General features: G+C 43.2%; 1 protein-coding gene across 3 annotated transcripts in view; it reads right to left on the bottom strand.

The window, feature by feature from the left end:
- Nucleotides 1-17,145, bottom strand: part of LOC126198433 (phospholipid-transporting ATPase ID) — an 896,650-nt gene that overhangs the window by 98,521 nt on the left and 780,984 nt on the right. For 2 of the 3 annotated variants that reach the window (XM_049934743.1, XM_049934741.1), the window contains 3 exons: nucleotides 16,366-16,537; nucleotides 15,759-15,863; nucleotides 2,413-2,689 (listed from right to left, as the gene is read on the bottom strand). In XM_049934743.1, the coding sequence (XP_049790700.1) occupies nucleotides 2,413-2,689; nucleotides 15,759-15,863; nucleotides 16,366-16,537 (554 nt within the window). The remainder of the gene's footprint in view (nucleotides 1-2,412; nucleotides 2,690-15,758; nucleotides 15,864-16,365; nucleotides 16,538-17,145) is intronic. The other variant, XM_049934742.1, reaches the window with a different exon arrangement.

The raw sequence follows: 17,145 nt of genomic DNA, 5'->3' as shown, positions 1-17,145 counted from the left end.
AAAGTCCATCTATAAATTAATTTCTACTACTGAAAAATCCCAGTATATCAGCTGTTAACTGCTATATATGAGGTCTGTTCAAAAATAAGCTACATTTTTATAAACACCACTTATTTTACTTGCTAATGTTTACTGCTTCAAAGTACCCCAATCCTCTCATCACAGTTGTCATTAATATTACGGGTGGTGTCTAAACAGCACCTTTTCTGCACTCATATTAACTCTGGAAACAACAAAGTCACAAGTAGTAGAGTGATTAGAGGACAGTCATCTGATTTCTGGTACAAAATTTGCAAATTATGAAATCTAAGTGGTGGAGGCATGTTGTCACTGTCAAGGAACAAGGAGCTGTTATGCAACAACTGTAGTCTTCTTTTTCACATTTTCTCACACAACCTTTTCAAAATGTTTGGACAGTAATGATGGTCAACTGACTGACTTTGAGATAGAGCTTCATAAGGCACAATTCCATTGCATTCTAGTCTGACGTGTAGTTTCAATACAGGCACAACAGGTTGCTGATGTAACTACAAAGATCTGAAGATGATCCAGGGAGATCGAAATTAGTCATATCTTACAAAAATGTGCAAATGGGACTGAAAAATCATGATATTTTGAAACTGTTCTAAATATCACTAAAGTTGCCAATTTCTCTCGTGACGAATACGTCAGCTTCAGTAAATTCTGTTGAGTGAGGAAAGATAATCCACACTATCATGGTCACCACATACAAGACAACTTTACTTTTTCAGTAAAGCATATTTAAATATATCTGCAGTAACTATATTAGGGCCATGATACACAACTGGATGCAGAATAAATCCTTCAAAATGTTACTAACCTTCATTAAAATATATTGTTGCACAAGGCTCAACATTAAATGAACATTTAAATTTTAATTTTATTTCTGGTTATCTGTTATTTCTCATTGGACATATACCACACAGGTTCCAAAATTATAATAAAAGTAAATGCTAACCTATCCTGTTTTCCTGCAACACAGAATTAATGGCCAGTTAAAGGTGAATATGTTACTTCAATGAAATAGGGCAACACCAAAAAATGTCATTAAAGTATTACTGATAATAGTCATTACGGAATGACAAAGACGAAGTAAGAAGTTACTCATCACTCACTGAAAATGGCTTATCAAAGCAATGCTATGAACCAAATGACAGGAAGGAAGGAAGATTAGGATTTAACACACTCTCAACATTGAGGTCATTACAGGTAGGGCATAAGCTCTAAATGCTGCAAGGCTGGAGAAGGGAATCGGCCAAGCCCTTTCAAAGGAACCACTCCAGCATTTGCCTTGAGAGATTTAGGGAAATTGTGGAAAACTAAAATATGGGTGACCACATATGGATCTGAACCATTGTCATCCTTAATGCAAGTCCAATGTGCTACCCACAGTGTCACATTGTTCCATGAAAGACCACAATTCTCTAGCTTTTCAATATGACCGTTTCTCTCTCATGGGCAAAAGTCATAAACAAAGACCGCAAACAGCACAGAGACAGCAAGACAAAGTTTGCAGTGATTATGAAGTCCCACTATGGAAGTGATAAGACAGGGTTAAGCCTCTCAGTACAGATGCCCACTGGAATTTGCTCATGATGAAGAATCTACAAATTCAAATGTAACGAAATCTCTGTTTTTTCACTTATCCCTAATGCTACAATTGATTGAAGTGCAGGACTCAGTAAATAAGTACTCTAATATCATTCTCTTCCTTTTTTTCATTCTGTAATTTGTTATTTTGCTGAATATCCCTGCAAAGTGAAATGAATACAAACAACACATTCAACAGTGATCAAAACATAAACGAATATCCCCCTCCCCTTATCATTTTAAAGTTTGTCATGAAACTCTTGTTACCTCTTGACGATTATCTTCCCCCCTTCACTGCAATTATTAAAATAATGTTTACGAATAGCTTTTACTCATTCTCATGGCAATATTTCTAACTTTGTCAGTTCTGTTCCTCATATATTGCCAGTTCCACTGAATGTCACACAGCTAATTTTCTTATGCAAAGGAACAACTGTAACACTGTAACTAGCTACTAAGATATAGTGTGCTGTTAATTGACTATTCTGCTCATAACATGCTTTTTGCAACATGAGTTAACATGCTGAAACTATTAAGACAAATTTTCCTGCAAACTAACAAACAAAACATGCATAGGAAGAGAGATACTCCAGCTTGTGCAGTTAAATTGCCATTAAAAAGCAGATTAAAAGAAGCAGTGCTGATATACACTAATACGGACACAGTTTCCACGAGATCTCACAAACAGACACTAATTCGGCAGCCATATGCACAGTCAAGCAGTGAAATGATTTCTGAACGTCGAATCAACTTTTCCGAGTTCCATCGAGGCCTAGTCTCTCTGTCGTCAATTACGCTAACCTGTGACGGTCCCACCTGAAAGTGACCACGCTGACTGCACTATCAGGTTGACGATGACGATTGCCTAATGCCAATGTTTGATTCTGCAGCTGTACCCCATCTGGTGCATGATGGTTGCTGTTATCTCCAGCTACAAGGTTGGTGCTGCTTTGCACAGTATCTTTGAATTTCAAAAGCTGTGTCTCCACTTCATCATAGATATGGGCATCCACAATGAAGGTATCTGCCATCTCATCTGTCAATAACTGACACGAGTAGCCGATGTTTATTGCAGTCTCTGTAAATGAAAAATAAATCATTCAGATGTAAACACTTAACTCTTAATCATAACAGAGAGAACTACACAGTTCATTTGCTCAACCAACTTTGTGCATGTCATAAATGAAGAAACACTAAAAATGAAATTATTAAAATGAATGAATGTTGCCCATTCAGTGACAGAATTTCTAAAAGAACAATAATCGCATTACAATATGTACGATGCTTTATGACATTATCTGCTTACAAGAAAGGGTGGGACGAAGGAAGGCAGGAAGATCAGGGTGTAATTTCCCATGCACAACGAGATTATCAGAGATGGAACGTAAGCTCAGAATGGAGAAGGGAATCAAATGTGCCCTTTCAAACAGACCACCACAGCATTTGTCTTAAGCGATTTAGGGAAATTATGGAAGACCTAGATCAGGATTACCAGACAGGGTTTGAACTATCACCCTCCAGAATACAAGTATGCCACCTTTGCCAGTAGGCAGGAGGGAGAGAGGGAGTTTAATGTATCTTAACATGAAGGCTGCTAGTGAAAGAACACCCTCTTAGTTCGTTAAAGATGATGTCTTGTTGTAGGAACAACCCAGCATTTAACTGAAGTGATTTATATAAATAACAGAAAACTTTGTTCAGGAACTTTGCTTTATCCAAATACTGGTCCAGCGATTTAAGTACTACATCTTACTCTGTTTCTACTTCATGTGATATTGTACAATGTCTGTTCAAAAGATAAATGACTTTATAATAACATTTGACATAACATACAAAATTTTAATTCTTGTTTCCTTCAAAGTACTCCCCTTAATTCCCTCCTCTATCCATGCACACACAGTCATGGAAGGTCCTTGGATCCTTCCTTGCATATGACTTCTGATAAATGTCATCACTAGTGGCAAAACAGTGATCTTTCAGCACAGATTTCTATTTTGGAAGCAAGAGAAAGTCACATGGAATGAGGTGCAATGAGCAAGGTGGCTTGGAAAGGAAAGGCATCTATCTTTTTTATACAGAACACAAGAAATGATTAAGTTCAATCAGCAGGCAGAAAAAGAATCAAGAGTAGTCTTGGTGCAACTGCAGTCTCTTTTATCCAATTTTCTCACATCATGTTTTGAAAGTGAACCAGCTAAGAAACAAGTCTCTTCTTTAAGTTCTCTAAGAGTTTAATGACATTGCACTGGATCATGAATTTTTATGAATGTGAATGTTACCAGTTGAAGTATAGGGCCTTCTTGATCAAGGGTCACCTTCAACTGATTGACTACTACTTTTTAATTGGGTGAATCCTTCATTTTAAATGGGTGAATCATTCACAACACTATGCTCAATCCAGGGCATTACCTCCTAAAGCTTCTTAGAAAACATCAAAAGTTTTTTTTTATATTTTTTTTTTTGGGGCGCAAAACTGCTATGGTCATTAGCGCCCAGCCCGTGACTTAGGAAACAGTAAAAAAAACCGAAATTGAAAACCAGCAGCAATGGGAACAAAGTCATAAAATTGGAGAAACTAAAAGCAGAAGGAAGGCTTAAAAATCCGCTACAGAAAGGGGTTGGTTGTCCCCAAAAAAAGCTTCAAATGACTGACGTCATTTCACTGGCACTAATAAACTGGAGAACGCGGTCGGCTGAGCACGTGTTATCTGCTAAAATCGACGATAGATCAGGCGATAGCTGTAGACGGGCGCGTAATGGATTAAAATAGGAGCATTCAATTAAAAGGTGTCTTACCGTCCACAGCTGAGAGCAGTGGGGACAGAGTGGGGGAGGATCGCTGCTTAAAAGATGACGATGGCTAAAAAGACAGTGCCCTATCCGGAGTCTAGTTAAAATTACCTCCACCCGACGACGCGTTCGGGAGGAAGAAGTCCAAGTGCAAGGAAGAGCTTTCACTTCCCGCAATTTATTATTGGGAAGTGTTGACCAATGCGCGTGCCATAAATGAACAACACAACGACATAAAACGCTCCATAGATCGCAGAAAGGAATCGATGGAATAGCTGGCCGAGGAAGAGAGACTGCAGCCTTGGCTGCAATATCGGCCGCCTCATTTCCACAGATACCAACGTGTCCCGGGAGCCAGAGGAACGCCACTGAGACGCCCCCCAGGTGGAGCAAGCGCAGACAGTCCTGAATCCGGTGGACCAGAGGGTGCACAGGATAAAGAGCTTGGAGACTGAGGAGAGAGCTGAGAGAATCTGAGCAGATAACGTACTGTATCCACAGATAGCGGCGGATGTAGTGGACAGCCTGGAGAACAGCGTAAAGCTCCGCAGTATACACCGAACACTGGTCGGGAAGCCGAAATTGATTTGGGGTGTCGCCAACAATATAGGCACTCCCTACACCTAACGATGTTTTCGAGCCGTCAGTGTAAATAAATGTGGCGTCCGTCATTTGTGCACATAGAGCAGCAAATGCCCGATGATAAACAAGTGTAGGGGTACCATCCTTGGGAAATCGACAAAGGTCATGGAGCAGGCAGATCCGGGGACGGAGCCAAGGCGGTGCTGTACCCCAAGTTGTCAAGAAGGTTTTAGGAAAGCGGAAGGAAAGAGAATGGAGCAGCTGACGGAAGCGGATTCCCGGGGGTAGTAGGGAGGAGGAGCGGCCTGCATACCTTACATCAAAGGAGGCGTCGAAAAAGAATAGACGGCCGAGCAGAGGAGTAGACTATGCTTCCATAATCCAATTTCGAGCGCACTAAGGCGCGATAGAGGCGGAGAAGGACCACTCGGTCCGCTCCCCAGGAGGTACCATTCAGGACACGGAGGGTGTTAAGGGATCGCAGACAGAGAGCCGAAAGATAGGAAACATGGGAGGACCAGCACAGTTTTCTGTCAAACATAAGACCCAAGAATTTAGCAACGTCTGAAAACGGAAGGTTGACAGGTCCTAGATGTAAGGAGGGCGGAAGAAACTCCTTACGTCGCCAAAAATTAACACAAACGGTCTTACTGGGAGAGAAACGGAAGCCGGTTTCGATGCTCCAAGAGTGGAGGCGATCGAGACATCCTTGAAGACGTCGTTCAAGAAGGCTGGTCCGTTGAGAGCTGTAGTAGATCGCAAAATCGTCCACAAAGAGGGAGCCCGAGACATCAGGAAGGAGACAATCCATAATTGGATTTATAGCGATGGCAAACAGTACAACACTCAGCACGGAGCCGTGGGGTACCCCGTTTTCTTGGGAGAAAGTGCGGGGGAGAGTAGTGTTCACCCGCACCCTAAATGTGCGCTCTGCCATAAATTCGCGAAGAAAAAGGGGCAGCCGGCCTCGAAAGCCCCAAGAGAACAGTGTGCGGAGGATGCCTGTCCTCCAACAGGTATCGTATGCTCTCTCCAGATCAAAAAATACTGCTACCGTTTGCCGTTTCCGGAGAAAATTGTTCATGATATAAGTGGAGAGAGCAACAAGATGGTCAACTGCAGAACGATGCTTTCGGAATCCGCATTGGGCAGGTGTTAAAAGACTGTGGGATTCCAGCCACCAAGCTAACCGGTAATTCACCATACGCTCCAAAACCTTACAGACACTACTCGTGAGAGAAATGGGGCAATAGCTAGAGGGGAGATGTTTGTCCTTTCCAGGTTTCGGAACGGGAACGACGATAGCTTCCCGCCATCATCTGGGAAAAGTACTGTCGGTCCAAATTCGATTATAAAGGCGAAGGAGGTAACGCAGACTATGGGTTGATAAATGCAGCAACATTTGGACATGGATACCATCCGGTCCTGTGGCGGAGGAGCGAGAAGAAGAGAGGGCATGTTGGAGTTCCTGTATGGAGAAAACAGTATTGTAGCTTTCGTGATTTTGAGAGGAGAAAGCAAGATGTCGCACTTCCGCTGCACGTTTCTTCGGGAGAAACGCTGGCGGGTAATTTGAAGAGCTCGAAATCTCAGCAAAGTGCTGACCCAATGAGTTAGAAATTGCGATGGGGTCCACTAAGGTATCATGCGCAACAGTGAGCCCAGAGACCGGGGAGAAACTAGGCGCGCCTGAGAACCATCTAAGCCGACTCCAAACTTCCGAGGAGGGAGTGAAGGTGTTAAATGAGCTAATAAAGAATTTCCAGCTTGCCTTCTTGCTATCGCGGATGACGCGACGGCATTGCGCACGGAGCTGCTTATAGCGGATACAGTTGGCCAAAGTAGGATGGTGACGGAAAATGCGAAGAGCACGTCGCCGCTCACGTATTGCGTCACGGCATGCCTCATTCCACCAAGGAACTGGGGGGCGCCTGGGCAATTCGGAGGTGCGTGGTATTGAACGTTCCACAGCTGTAAGAATAACGTCGGTAATATGTGTGACCTCATCGCCGACGCTGGGAAAGCGACGGTCATCGAATGTCGCTAGAGACGAAAAAAGTGTCCAATCAGCTTGGGCAAACTTCCAGCGTCGCGGGCGCTTATATGGCAGTTGAGGCTACAGTCTAAGGACATATGGGAAGTGGTCACTCGAGTGTGTATCATCAAGGGCGAACCATTCGAAGCGCCGAGCGAGCGGAACAGTACCGATCGCAAGGTCCAAATGAGATAAATTTGTCGTGGAGGCAGACAAAAATGTGGGGACCCCAGTGTTGAGGCAAACTAGATCCGCTTGGTGGAAGACGTCTAGCAATAGGGAGCCACGTGGACAAGGATGTGGAGATCCCCAAAGCAGGTGGTGGGCATTGAAGTCCCCAACCAGCAAATAGGGGGGTGGAAGCTGACCAAGAAGATGAAGGAGATCAGCTCGTGCCATTGGTGTGGACGATGGAATGTATACAGTACAAAGAGAGAACGTTTATCCGGAAAGGGAAAGACAGACAGCGACAGCTTGGAAGGAACTGTTTAAGAGGATTGGGTGATAATGGAGAGTATCATGGAGAAGAATCATTAGTCCTCCATGGGCTGGAGTGCCTTCAACAGAGGGGAGGTCATATCGGACGGACTGAAAATGAGGGAGAACAAAGCGGTCATGGGGACGCAGCTTTGTTTCCTGAAGACAGAAGATGACCGGCGAGTAGGATCGTAAGAGGATCGACAATTCATCCCGATTGGCTCGAATGCCGCGGATATTCCAGTGGATAATGGACATCGGGTGAACGGAAAATGGAGGATTGTGACCAAGGGTGCTGTCAACTCAACGACTGCTCAGAGCTTGCGACCGACAGCATGGAATGGCATTCAGCCGAAGGCAGAAGATCCTGATCCATAGGTTGGTCAGGAGCAGCTCCTGCCACCAGCGATCGGCCGGTTGACCGGCCACCAGCAGGGCGCCTCGGCGACACAGAAGACGGCCGAGGGCGATTTCTGCCAGGTGGCGCTGTAGATGGGACACGCCTTCGCGGAGAAGGAGAGGAACTGTGTTTCTTTGTAGCCTTCTTGGAAGTATGATGTTTAGATGAAGGAGGAACCGATTGTTGTGAAATTGCGGTACGTAAAAACTCTTCACGAGTATGCTCTTTTTTCGAAGACTTGGTGTCTGACTTTTGGGCTCGAGATTTAGCAGAACTCGACGAAGGGTGAGCCATAGAGTGGGCAGGCGAAAGTGGTGAGGTTGATCGGGCGATCTTTGCGCTGGCCGATCTGATGACCGTGGCACTAAAGGTGAGGTCGCGAGTCTGCGTGGCCGCCTCCTTTGTTGGGCAAGGAGAAGCAAGGACAGTGCTGTATTTGCCTGTCTGAGGCACGGTGGGCTGTCGACTGGCGAATAATTTTCGAGCAGCAAAGGTCGACACCTTTTCCTTCACTCTAATTTCCTGGATGAGCTTTTCGTCCTTAAAAACGGGGCAATCTCGAGAGGAAGCAGCGTGGTCACCCATACAGTTGATGCAGCGAGGGGATGGAGGTGGACAAGCACCCTCATGGGCATCCTTGCCACACGTAACACATTTGGCCGGATTGGAACAGGACTGGCTGGTGTGATTAAACCACTGACATCGATAGCAACGCGTAGGGTTTGGGACGTAAGGGCGAACGGAAATTATCTCATAGCCTGCTTTGATTTTCGATGGGAGTTGAACTTTGTCAAATGTCAAGAAGACAGTGCGGGTTGGAATGATGTTCGTGTCAACCCTTTTCGTAACTCTATGAACAGCCGTTACGCCCTGGTCAGACAGGTAGTGCTGAATTTCTTCGTCAGACAGTCCATCGAGGGAGCGTGTATAAACAACTCCACGCGAGGAATTTAAGGTACGGTGCGGTTCCACCCGGACAGGGAAGGTGTGGAGCAGAGAAGTACGCAGCAATTTTTGTGCCTGGAGGGCACTGTGTGTTTCTAACAACAGGGTGCCATTCCGTAATCTGGAACAAGACTTTACAGGACCTGCAATTGCGTCGACACCTTTCTGAATAATGAAAGGGTTGACCGTGGAGAAGTCGTGACCTTCGTCAGACCGAGAAACAACAAGGAACTGTGGCAACGATGGAAGAACTGTCTGTGGCTGAGACTCAGTGAACTTACATTTGTGAGCAGACATAGTGGAAGGTGAGGAAACCATTGCGGAAGAATCCCCCATGATTACCGGCGTCCCCGATGGCGCGCTCCTCCCTTGTGGGGGCCCTCACTGAGGGCACTCCCGCCTTAGGTGATTGTTCACACCTCAGGTCACACCTCCCGACAAACGGACGGAGGGACCAATCGGCACTTTCGGAAGGTATCAGCTCGGGTAATCACCCCTCCCTGGGCCTGGCCATTACCAGGGGGTACGTACGTGTCCTACCCGTCTACCCGGGGCGGGGAATTACGCATTACCCCGTCACCGGCTACGCATGGAAGTGCGTGGGTCGGCCTTCAGACACGCACAGGGAGGAAAAAAGAGAAAGGGAAAGGAAAGAAGAGGGGTCTCAAACGCCGCAGCGGAGAAAAGGGCAAAGAGAAGAGGGAAGGAAAAGAGAAGGACAGAGGAAGGACGAAGACTTGCAAGTGTTGAAAGCAAGGAATTTGTAACAGTTTCGAGCGTCCGGGCGTCTCCGGATGTAGGCACAAACCATACTCCCAGAGGGGGAGAAAGGGAAGGAAAGAACCAGAGGCGGGGGGGGGGGGGGGGGGGGGGCGAAGATGAGGGACGGGGAAGGATGCGGAAAGTGAAGGTATGCAGCCCGGAAAGGAAGGAGGGCCACATTAGCTCGGGGTCCGTGCTCGCTACGCACGTGTCCCCAAAAGAGTTGTGGACCCCCTGGGGGGATCAAAAGTTGTGACAAACGTTGCACCAAGTTTCTGTATGTTCATCTTTATACAAATGGTTGTAGGACCTCGGCTGATCAGTACAGACTATCAACCAAAACACCTTGATGATTGTAGGAATTCTGGCCTCTATTTTGACTCTGCCAGAGTTGGCCATCTTCCTACATGTTGGGCATGGGGCCTGAAGATGTCATAATATATTGGCAAAATTGGTTGCTCAATAAAATGTAGACAGCTGAAAGGTGTTTTGATTTGACTTTCTGCAATGTTGCACCAGTTCCCTTGAAAATTTCACATGTAAATCAGACACTGCTAAAACCTCTAAGAACACTGCACCACATATCACTCAAATAAAAATTTTGTGGGTACTAAATGTGGCATCAGCTACGTAAAACACTGCGGTTGCTTTGCGAGCTGAGATGGATAGTGTTGTCATTCGCTTTGTTGTTTCATGTTGTGCAAAAATGTTCAATTACTTTTTCAATTGACTCTGCAAATAATGTGTCACTGCCAACAACTGCTCCACAGCTTTGAAGAGGAAATGACATTCATTCAAATTATGAGTAGCAACTCATCTCAGGGTGGAGTGATTTAGACATAACTGTTAAATTTGTACTGGAAGATCCATGATGGACACGTGTATCCCAGTGATGACTAATATTACTCACTTTGAAGACTGACGAGACAGTGAGCAGAAATGGCTAGTTGTCCAAACTAAGATTCATTATCAGTTAGATAGCAAAATTCATTCTAAACTTAAGAATAAAACTTCTTAAAATGCTAAATTCACCTACCCAATTTATGTGATAATCTAAACATTTAAAATTAACTGCATGAGACAGACATCCAGTAATTTCAATAAAATCTCTTCCCAAACAACCAAATGTTAAAAAACACACTCATTCTTAGGTCAGATTAAAATGTTATCCGACAATGGCCCTGTTTTCAAAAAGTGTACTGTAAATAAATGTATCTTCTAATAGCATTGTAAAATGGGGCTACGGCACATGTGTAACCAAATCAAAATAATTTAATATAATTGTAACTACAACTTGACAAAAACCATTGACACATCTGTTGAGTATCAACTGTGGCTTGTTCTTGCTCACTACGTCATCCTTCTTTCCAATGACACAACTTCTAAGCTAGCAGTGTTGTAATGACATGCAGTGGATTGCATATTCTCACTCCACATTCAGTATATAGGACTACTTTCCACTGAACATGTGACTGAGAATACTACTTATTACAAGGCCACAAGTTTTTAATGTCTTGTTGGAGATGATACCAACTGCAAATGACGTTTTTTTATTTTGTTTTTGAAAGTTGTTACGATATTCCTTATTTTGAATGAGAAACTGTGAAACATTTCAGTTCACTATTTTCTCTGTACTGCTTCTTCAGTACACTATACTCTACAGGATACTTTCTCTTCTGAACTTCTTGGCCAATTTTCTAACCTATTTTTTAAAAACTAGTTATTAAAAATATCTGCTTCACATGAACTTCTAGTCTCTCTAACAGAAATAGTTCCATCTACAACTGTTTCTTTCACTGCTTCTCTCTTAACAACCATCCATAATTATTTGATTTTTGTCACATTTGTCGCTTACTGACATATTTTTTACAACTTTTCCTAAAACACAACAGTTCAACAAGTACAGCAGACTGTGCCTGCACAATGTATGCAACATTATGTGCTATGTGGTCAGACTTAATGTTAAGCCGATGCAAAAGGAAGGGATAGTTTACTGTAAATTTTTGGTTTTATTAAGTGCTTTCTTTGATGAAGAATCTGTTCAGGCATCTTATTATTTGAGTGTATTTTGCTTGAGATGTTAATTTAGATGTTATAATGTGCATTTATTTGAACTGTATCTGGTGCATAGTAATTTTGGGAATTTGTTTCTTCTCTGCAAGAAACTATCAACGATGTGGGGTCATGGTTTTTTTTTTGTCAGATAAATGCAGGGTAACTAAGTATAGCTCCAAGTATTTTCTGATTATAGATTTAGAAGAAAAATTAGGAGTGGGTGTAACTCACAGTCGACACGTGGTGTGGCATTAGAAAAGTTATGGTGGCCAAAACTGTCACACAGGCATGTGAGATAGAGTTGATTCTAGGGGGATCAGTGTGGAAGGAAGTCAATGGGACATCCTCGCAATAAGACCATATTTCCAGAAGACAGTACCTAACTGGGTATTAACGGAGTTGCTGTCATTACCACTTGATATGAGGAGGGGTGTTCAAAGCTACAAACAGTGGGATACAGTTGGATGGGTCAAAGTGCAACATGTTGGGACCGACCTTTTGGCTTCTAGCAACAACAACTGGGGCTATGGCTCTGAACCTGACATACCCACTTCTGCAAGCATCCATTAATCCCCACGAAATACTGCCATCTAGGAACCAGACATGCCTGAACAATCCATTGGATTCCAACATACTCTGTTCTCTCAACAAGCTTACAGGCACACATAAGTGGTGCATCTGTAAGTGTTCAGACATACTCAGCAGTACCACAACAGGTACCAGCACAAGAATCTCATCTCTGGGTACTAGACTGATGACCATAGATATTAAGTCCCATAGTGCTCAAAGCCATTTGAACCATTTTGCTCTGTGTACCATCTCGATCCTGTACTTCACTTGCGTAACCTATGTCTATCGACGGTGAAGAACCATCTGCTCTTCCACACTTCCAGCCCATTAAATACAGACCCAGTGAGCAACCCCTAAGATTTGAACAGTGTACCACTTCCTATACAACTTGTGACAGAGTGAGCAAGGAAGAAAAGAAAGCCAATATGGAAATTGGAAATAAGAGTGTAAAACAGTGCAAACAGTACTATGTCATTTTAAGCAATTCACACGTATAGCAGCAGCCAGTAATTTCGGGGACCAAATCTTCCTTCCTGGCTTCATTACCCATGGCGAAGCGGGCAAGCTAGCTACCCGAGTGCCTCAGTGCTGTCTTGGTCCCCTAAGTGATTGAAGGTGGGCCTCTGTTGCATAAAGTTTGGCAGTGCCTCTCTGAATACTCCCCACTCAGACCCCAGCCGTACCTTTTCTTCAACTGTTGCCAATGTTGAGAAATATTCCACATTAGCCATCAGTCCACTGTGGGTCAGCTCTGTCTATGTCTAGCCACATTGCCCACTAACTGCTGGTCTGTGAGCCACTGGTAGAGCTGACGATTTCAAGACTTGAGCCAGCGCCACCAAAATGGGACCACTTCCCAGGTGACTTTGTCCACTCTCTGGACATCTCCACGAGAACCTGGGTACCAGGCCTGTACACCAGTGTGCCACAAGCCTGAATGAGTGCCAGAGCTGCTGGCTGCCTAGAGCATGTGTCTGCTGCCTGCTGACATCAGTCTCATGTCTGCAAGGTCACCAGCTGCTGCTACTTTGCTGAAGCAGCTCTCTTGCCCAGCATCCACATGCTACTGCAGCCAAACGTGCTGCTGTACATCATGGTACGCTAGCAGCTGCTGCCTGGGTGTCTTTTACACAGCACTGAGTCACCACTATCAGTGACTGTACAAGCGTCTTATTGAATAAATGATTATACTATTAACTGAACCCTTCTGATTCTGTAACCACTGGGGAGCTGGTAATATGCAACCCATAAACCTGCACATGCCAACCAGAGATGACCATCTTGACATAAATGGTGCCCGCCCCTTGACCCCATTGTAATATGCAAATAACTTATAAGCCCTTAGTTTCAAGATTCTCTTTCCCTGTGGTTATATGAGGCTCAGGGAGACAAATAACCAATTTCTTGCCAATTACTAAGATTTTCAAAATGAACTAAAATCTCAGGTCACTTACTTTATTTTTAACACTCCCACTTTTTTATAACATTTAACCTAAAACAGTTCCGTCACCTGATCCCAGCCATCAGAGGGATTTGTCTTTATGTGCTGGTGTACCTCTCATCCTTTTTTCTAACAGATCTGCTAACATGTCTTTAGACCAAAGGTCTGAATGTGGCACTTATGCACATGCAGAATGCTTATTGTATCTAATTCTGTGAAAGTCTAGTAGATACCAATGCAGTTGCTTTGGATCCTGTGGGTTGTTGAATTCGACTTCATTCATGCTCAGTGAAGTGTCTCGTCCTCAAATGGCCAACCCATGTAATTGCTTACTGCAGGATCATAGTATGTAAATATAAGTGGGGAGGGGTGGGCGGGAGAGGGAAGATTCTAAAGAATATGCCCCTAGTGTGAAAGGCACTGTTTGGGACAGCTTTTCATTAGTGACTTTTTATGATGGAAATCATGTTGATTATGCGTGCAGTTGTTTTGTCCTAGCATAGGACAAAGGGGGGAAACTGAGGATTACAGGTCAGTCTGCAATTTTGACAACGTTCGAAGAAATTTCAGAAAGACAAACTTCCAGTGATGGCAGGTTGAGTGCTTGGATCAGTTCCAAGCACACTTACAGGGTAATATTGAGAGGCGCAGATTTTGGAACTCTGTAGGGTACGTGCACGTGACTCTAGGGACTCAGTGTCTGAATAAACTTATTTATTTTCTTCAGAGAAACTGCTACATTGCAAGCTAATTCTAAGCACTAGAAAAGCAAATGAAGTGAATGGTTGCACAACAGATGTCACTATTGAGTCCCTGGGGGGCAAGAGCTAACAGAAGTAGCAATCACTAGCTGCACTGTAAAGTATTAACTTTGAGATCGTCATTCCAAGTGAGAGAACATACTTCTTGGAGTTTACCAGAAGCTGGTGACAAGTGACACACCGTGGGCACCTAACAATCTGACTCCCTTGAATACGAAAATCGAGGGTTTTTAAAAGGATTGCAGCTGTGCCCTGTTTCTCTATCTGTAGTCAGCAGCAAACTCAGCAGCATTTCACAGGCATCAGCCAATATGATGTGCAACTCTTCACCTCCAGAGTTATCCTGGTTGACCACATTCAGATGGCTTCCCTTCCCCTACTCTGTAGTCAGAGATGTTCCTGGCTTTTACACTAAAACTCCAAATTTGGTAGCACCATAACCTGGCTGAAAGCTTAATGACACTGCTTTTCCTACTGTCGCTGGCAACAACAGTCTCTGACATTACTTCATCCAACCCTGAGGTCTCTCTTGAGTTGGGACCACTGTTTGCGCAGTTCTACTCATTACTGTTTGCCTCTGGCAACCTAAGCTAACACTTCTGCTAGCTCTCTGCATTGTGTCTTTGACTTCCTACCTTGGAGTCTCCTTGCTGGCTACAGCAGCCTTAAGCTTAACAATCTACAAGTCAAAAAGCAGTCAATACATGACACTGTGACAGGTGCTATGCTTCTATCTCATTCAGGTCCACTACAATGGATTTGAAGGAAGATGTCTGCAGAAATTAAGTTTGAATTTTCTAATGAAATATTCAGCTATCTGCTCTTGCTTGCGACAATTTGCCAGGGAATTCTGCCGCCCACCACCATCCCAATCTACTGCTGTTTTGTATATTGTAGAATAGTTGGTGAAGTACTCAATTAAAGTTGTGACTTTGACTAACACTATACAAACTTCTGTCAGCTGAATGAGTGCAATACCACTAGGAATATGTCTGTAGTAAGTGGAAGAAAAAAATTAAAAAATATTACAGTTTAATTTTCTGCCAATAGAGGAGGCAAAAGAGAAAGAGCAGAAGCTCAGATTAGACAAGCATAAAGAAAGCCATTTCCTGTGTCCTTTTCAGAAGGATCAGTCCTACTGTTTCCCTTGAGTGATTTGGAGAAACCCTGGAAAACCTAACTCAGAATGGTTATAAAGCAGTTTGAACCTTCTCCTTCCAAATACAAACCCATTGCCTTAAGCACTGTGTCATCTATCTCGTCAACACATTTGTAAAATCCAGTTCTGTTACAATTACAATAATATAAAATCTGCAACTGATATATTACCTTGTTTATCACCTGTCAACACCCAAATCTTTATACCAGCCAGTCCCAAATTGGCAATAGTTTGTGGAACTCCATCTTGAAGTTTGTCTTCAATAGCTGTCGCTCCTGTAGACATCAAAACCAGAAATTATTGTATTACCAAATTGGGTATTACTTCCACATCTGAATTGCCATCACAGTTTTACAGACAGAGGCATTAAAAAATATCTAAGCAAAAAATAAAAAACAGGAAGGGAATCTCACCTGCAGAAGACTGAAGGGTGGCACCTAGACACACCTGATAAATTAACACCCCCCCCCCTTCTCTCTCTCTCTCTCTCTCTCTCTCTCTCTCTCTCTCTCTCTCTCTCTCGAGCAGTATAGGTAACACAGCTACACAGACTAAACCAGACCAGTACCCTCCCTAACACAAACTTCTATTCATTTCTTCAGTTTATTTTGCCCTTAAAAGTTAGTGCAACGTTCCGATTTGTTATGTGTCTATTTATTGTAGGTAAGTGGTTCACTTGCCTCATTTTTGTTTCTTGTTTCTGTCACAGAGTTTGCATTATCATAAGATACATACACGATCTTTCAAATACAAAACAGTTCCGAGACCAATATTTACCTAATAAAGTCATGTCTTTCTCAATTTCTTCATAAATTGCATCTAATTTTTCTTCCCGATTATCCATAGACACAGCTGCTTCCTGGTGACGTTGTTTCCAATTGTTGAAAAACACCTCATCCAGGTCACGAATAGCAAGGCACAAAGTACGCAGGCCCTCTCCTGCAAATTTCTGAAAGTGGTATTCTACATTATTACAAGGTTTTCACTTTAAAATGAAATGTTACGGTGGCTAATGTCTATAACATCCACAAAAAGTGAAATAATTAATTAAATAGTGAATCCAATTCTTCAGGTACTACATTTGCCATAGTCCAATGCTGAACACTTCGTACTGACACTAATATCAACCAACTTTTTTTACGCTCACTGCTGTTCTCATGTAGATATAGCATTCAAAAATAATTTATATGAAATTTCACTGAACCTCTTTATACAAAGCCCCATTAATTGAAGCATGTAATTACGTTGCAGAAATCCCTCACAAACAAAAATAATATTACAGGCATCTAATGAGCATAAACATTATCCTACACAGAATAATGAGCCACAATTGATAATTGTATGATGCCAGAAACCACATATTAAATGACATAACACAGAACAGTTTTGTCCTGTCAGTAACTGGTCAGTCCGAATTATCTTGCTTTGGAATATTGTCATCATATGGACATGTTGGGATGTGCTACAGCCTCACAAGTGCATGCAGGAAGTCACATGTATGTACTATTATAAAAGAGGGAATCTCTGTTTTGATTCAGTGTCTGTCCCACAACTTAA

The sequence above is a fragment of the Schistocerca nitens genome, chromosome 8 (assembly GCF_023898315.1).
Source record: "Schistocerca nitens isolate TAMUIC-IGC-003100 chromosome 8, iqSchNite1.1, whole genome shotgun sequence".
NCBI classification, from domain to species: domain Eukaryota; kingdom Metazoa; phylum Arthropoda; class Insecta; order Orthoptera; family Acrididae; genus Schistocerca; species Schistocerca nitens.
This window is presented reverse-complemented; position numbering and strand designations above follow the sequence as displayed.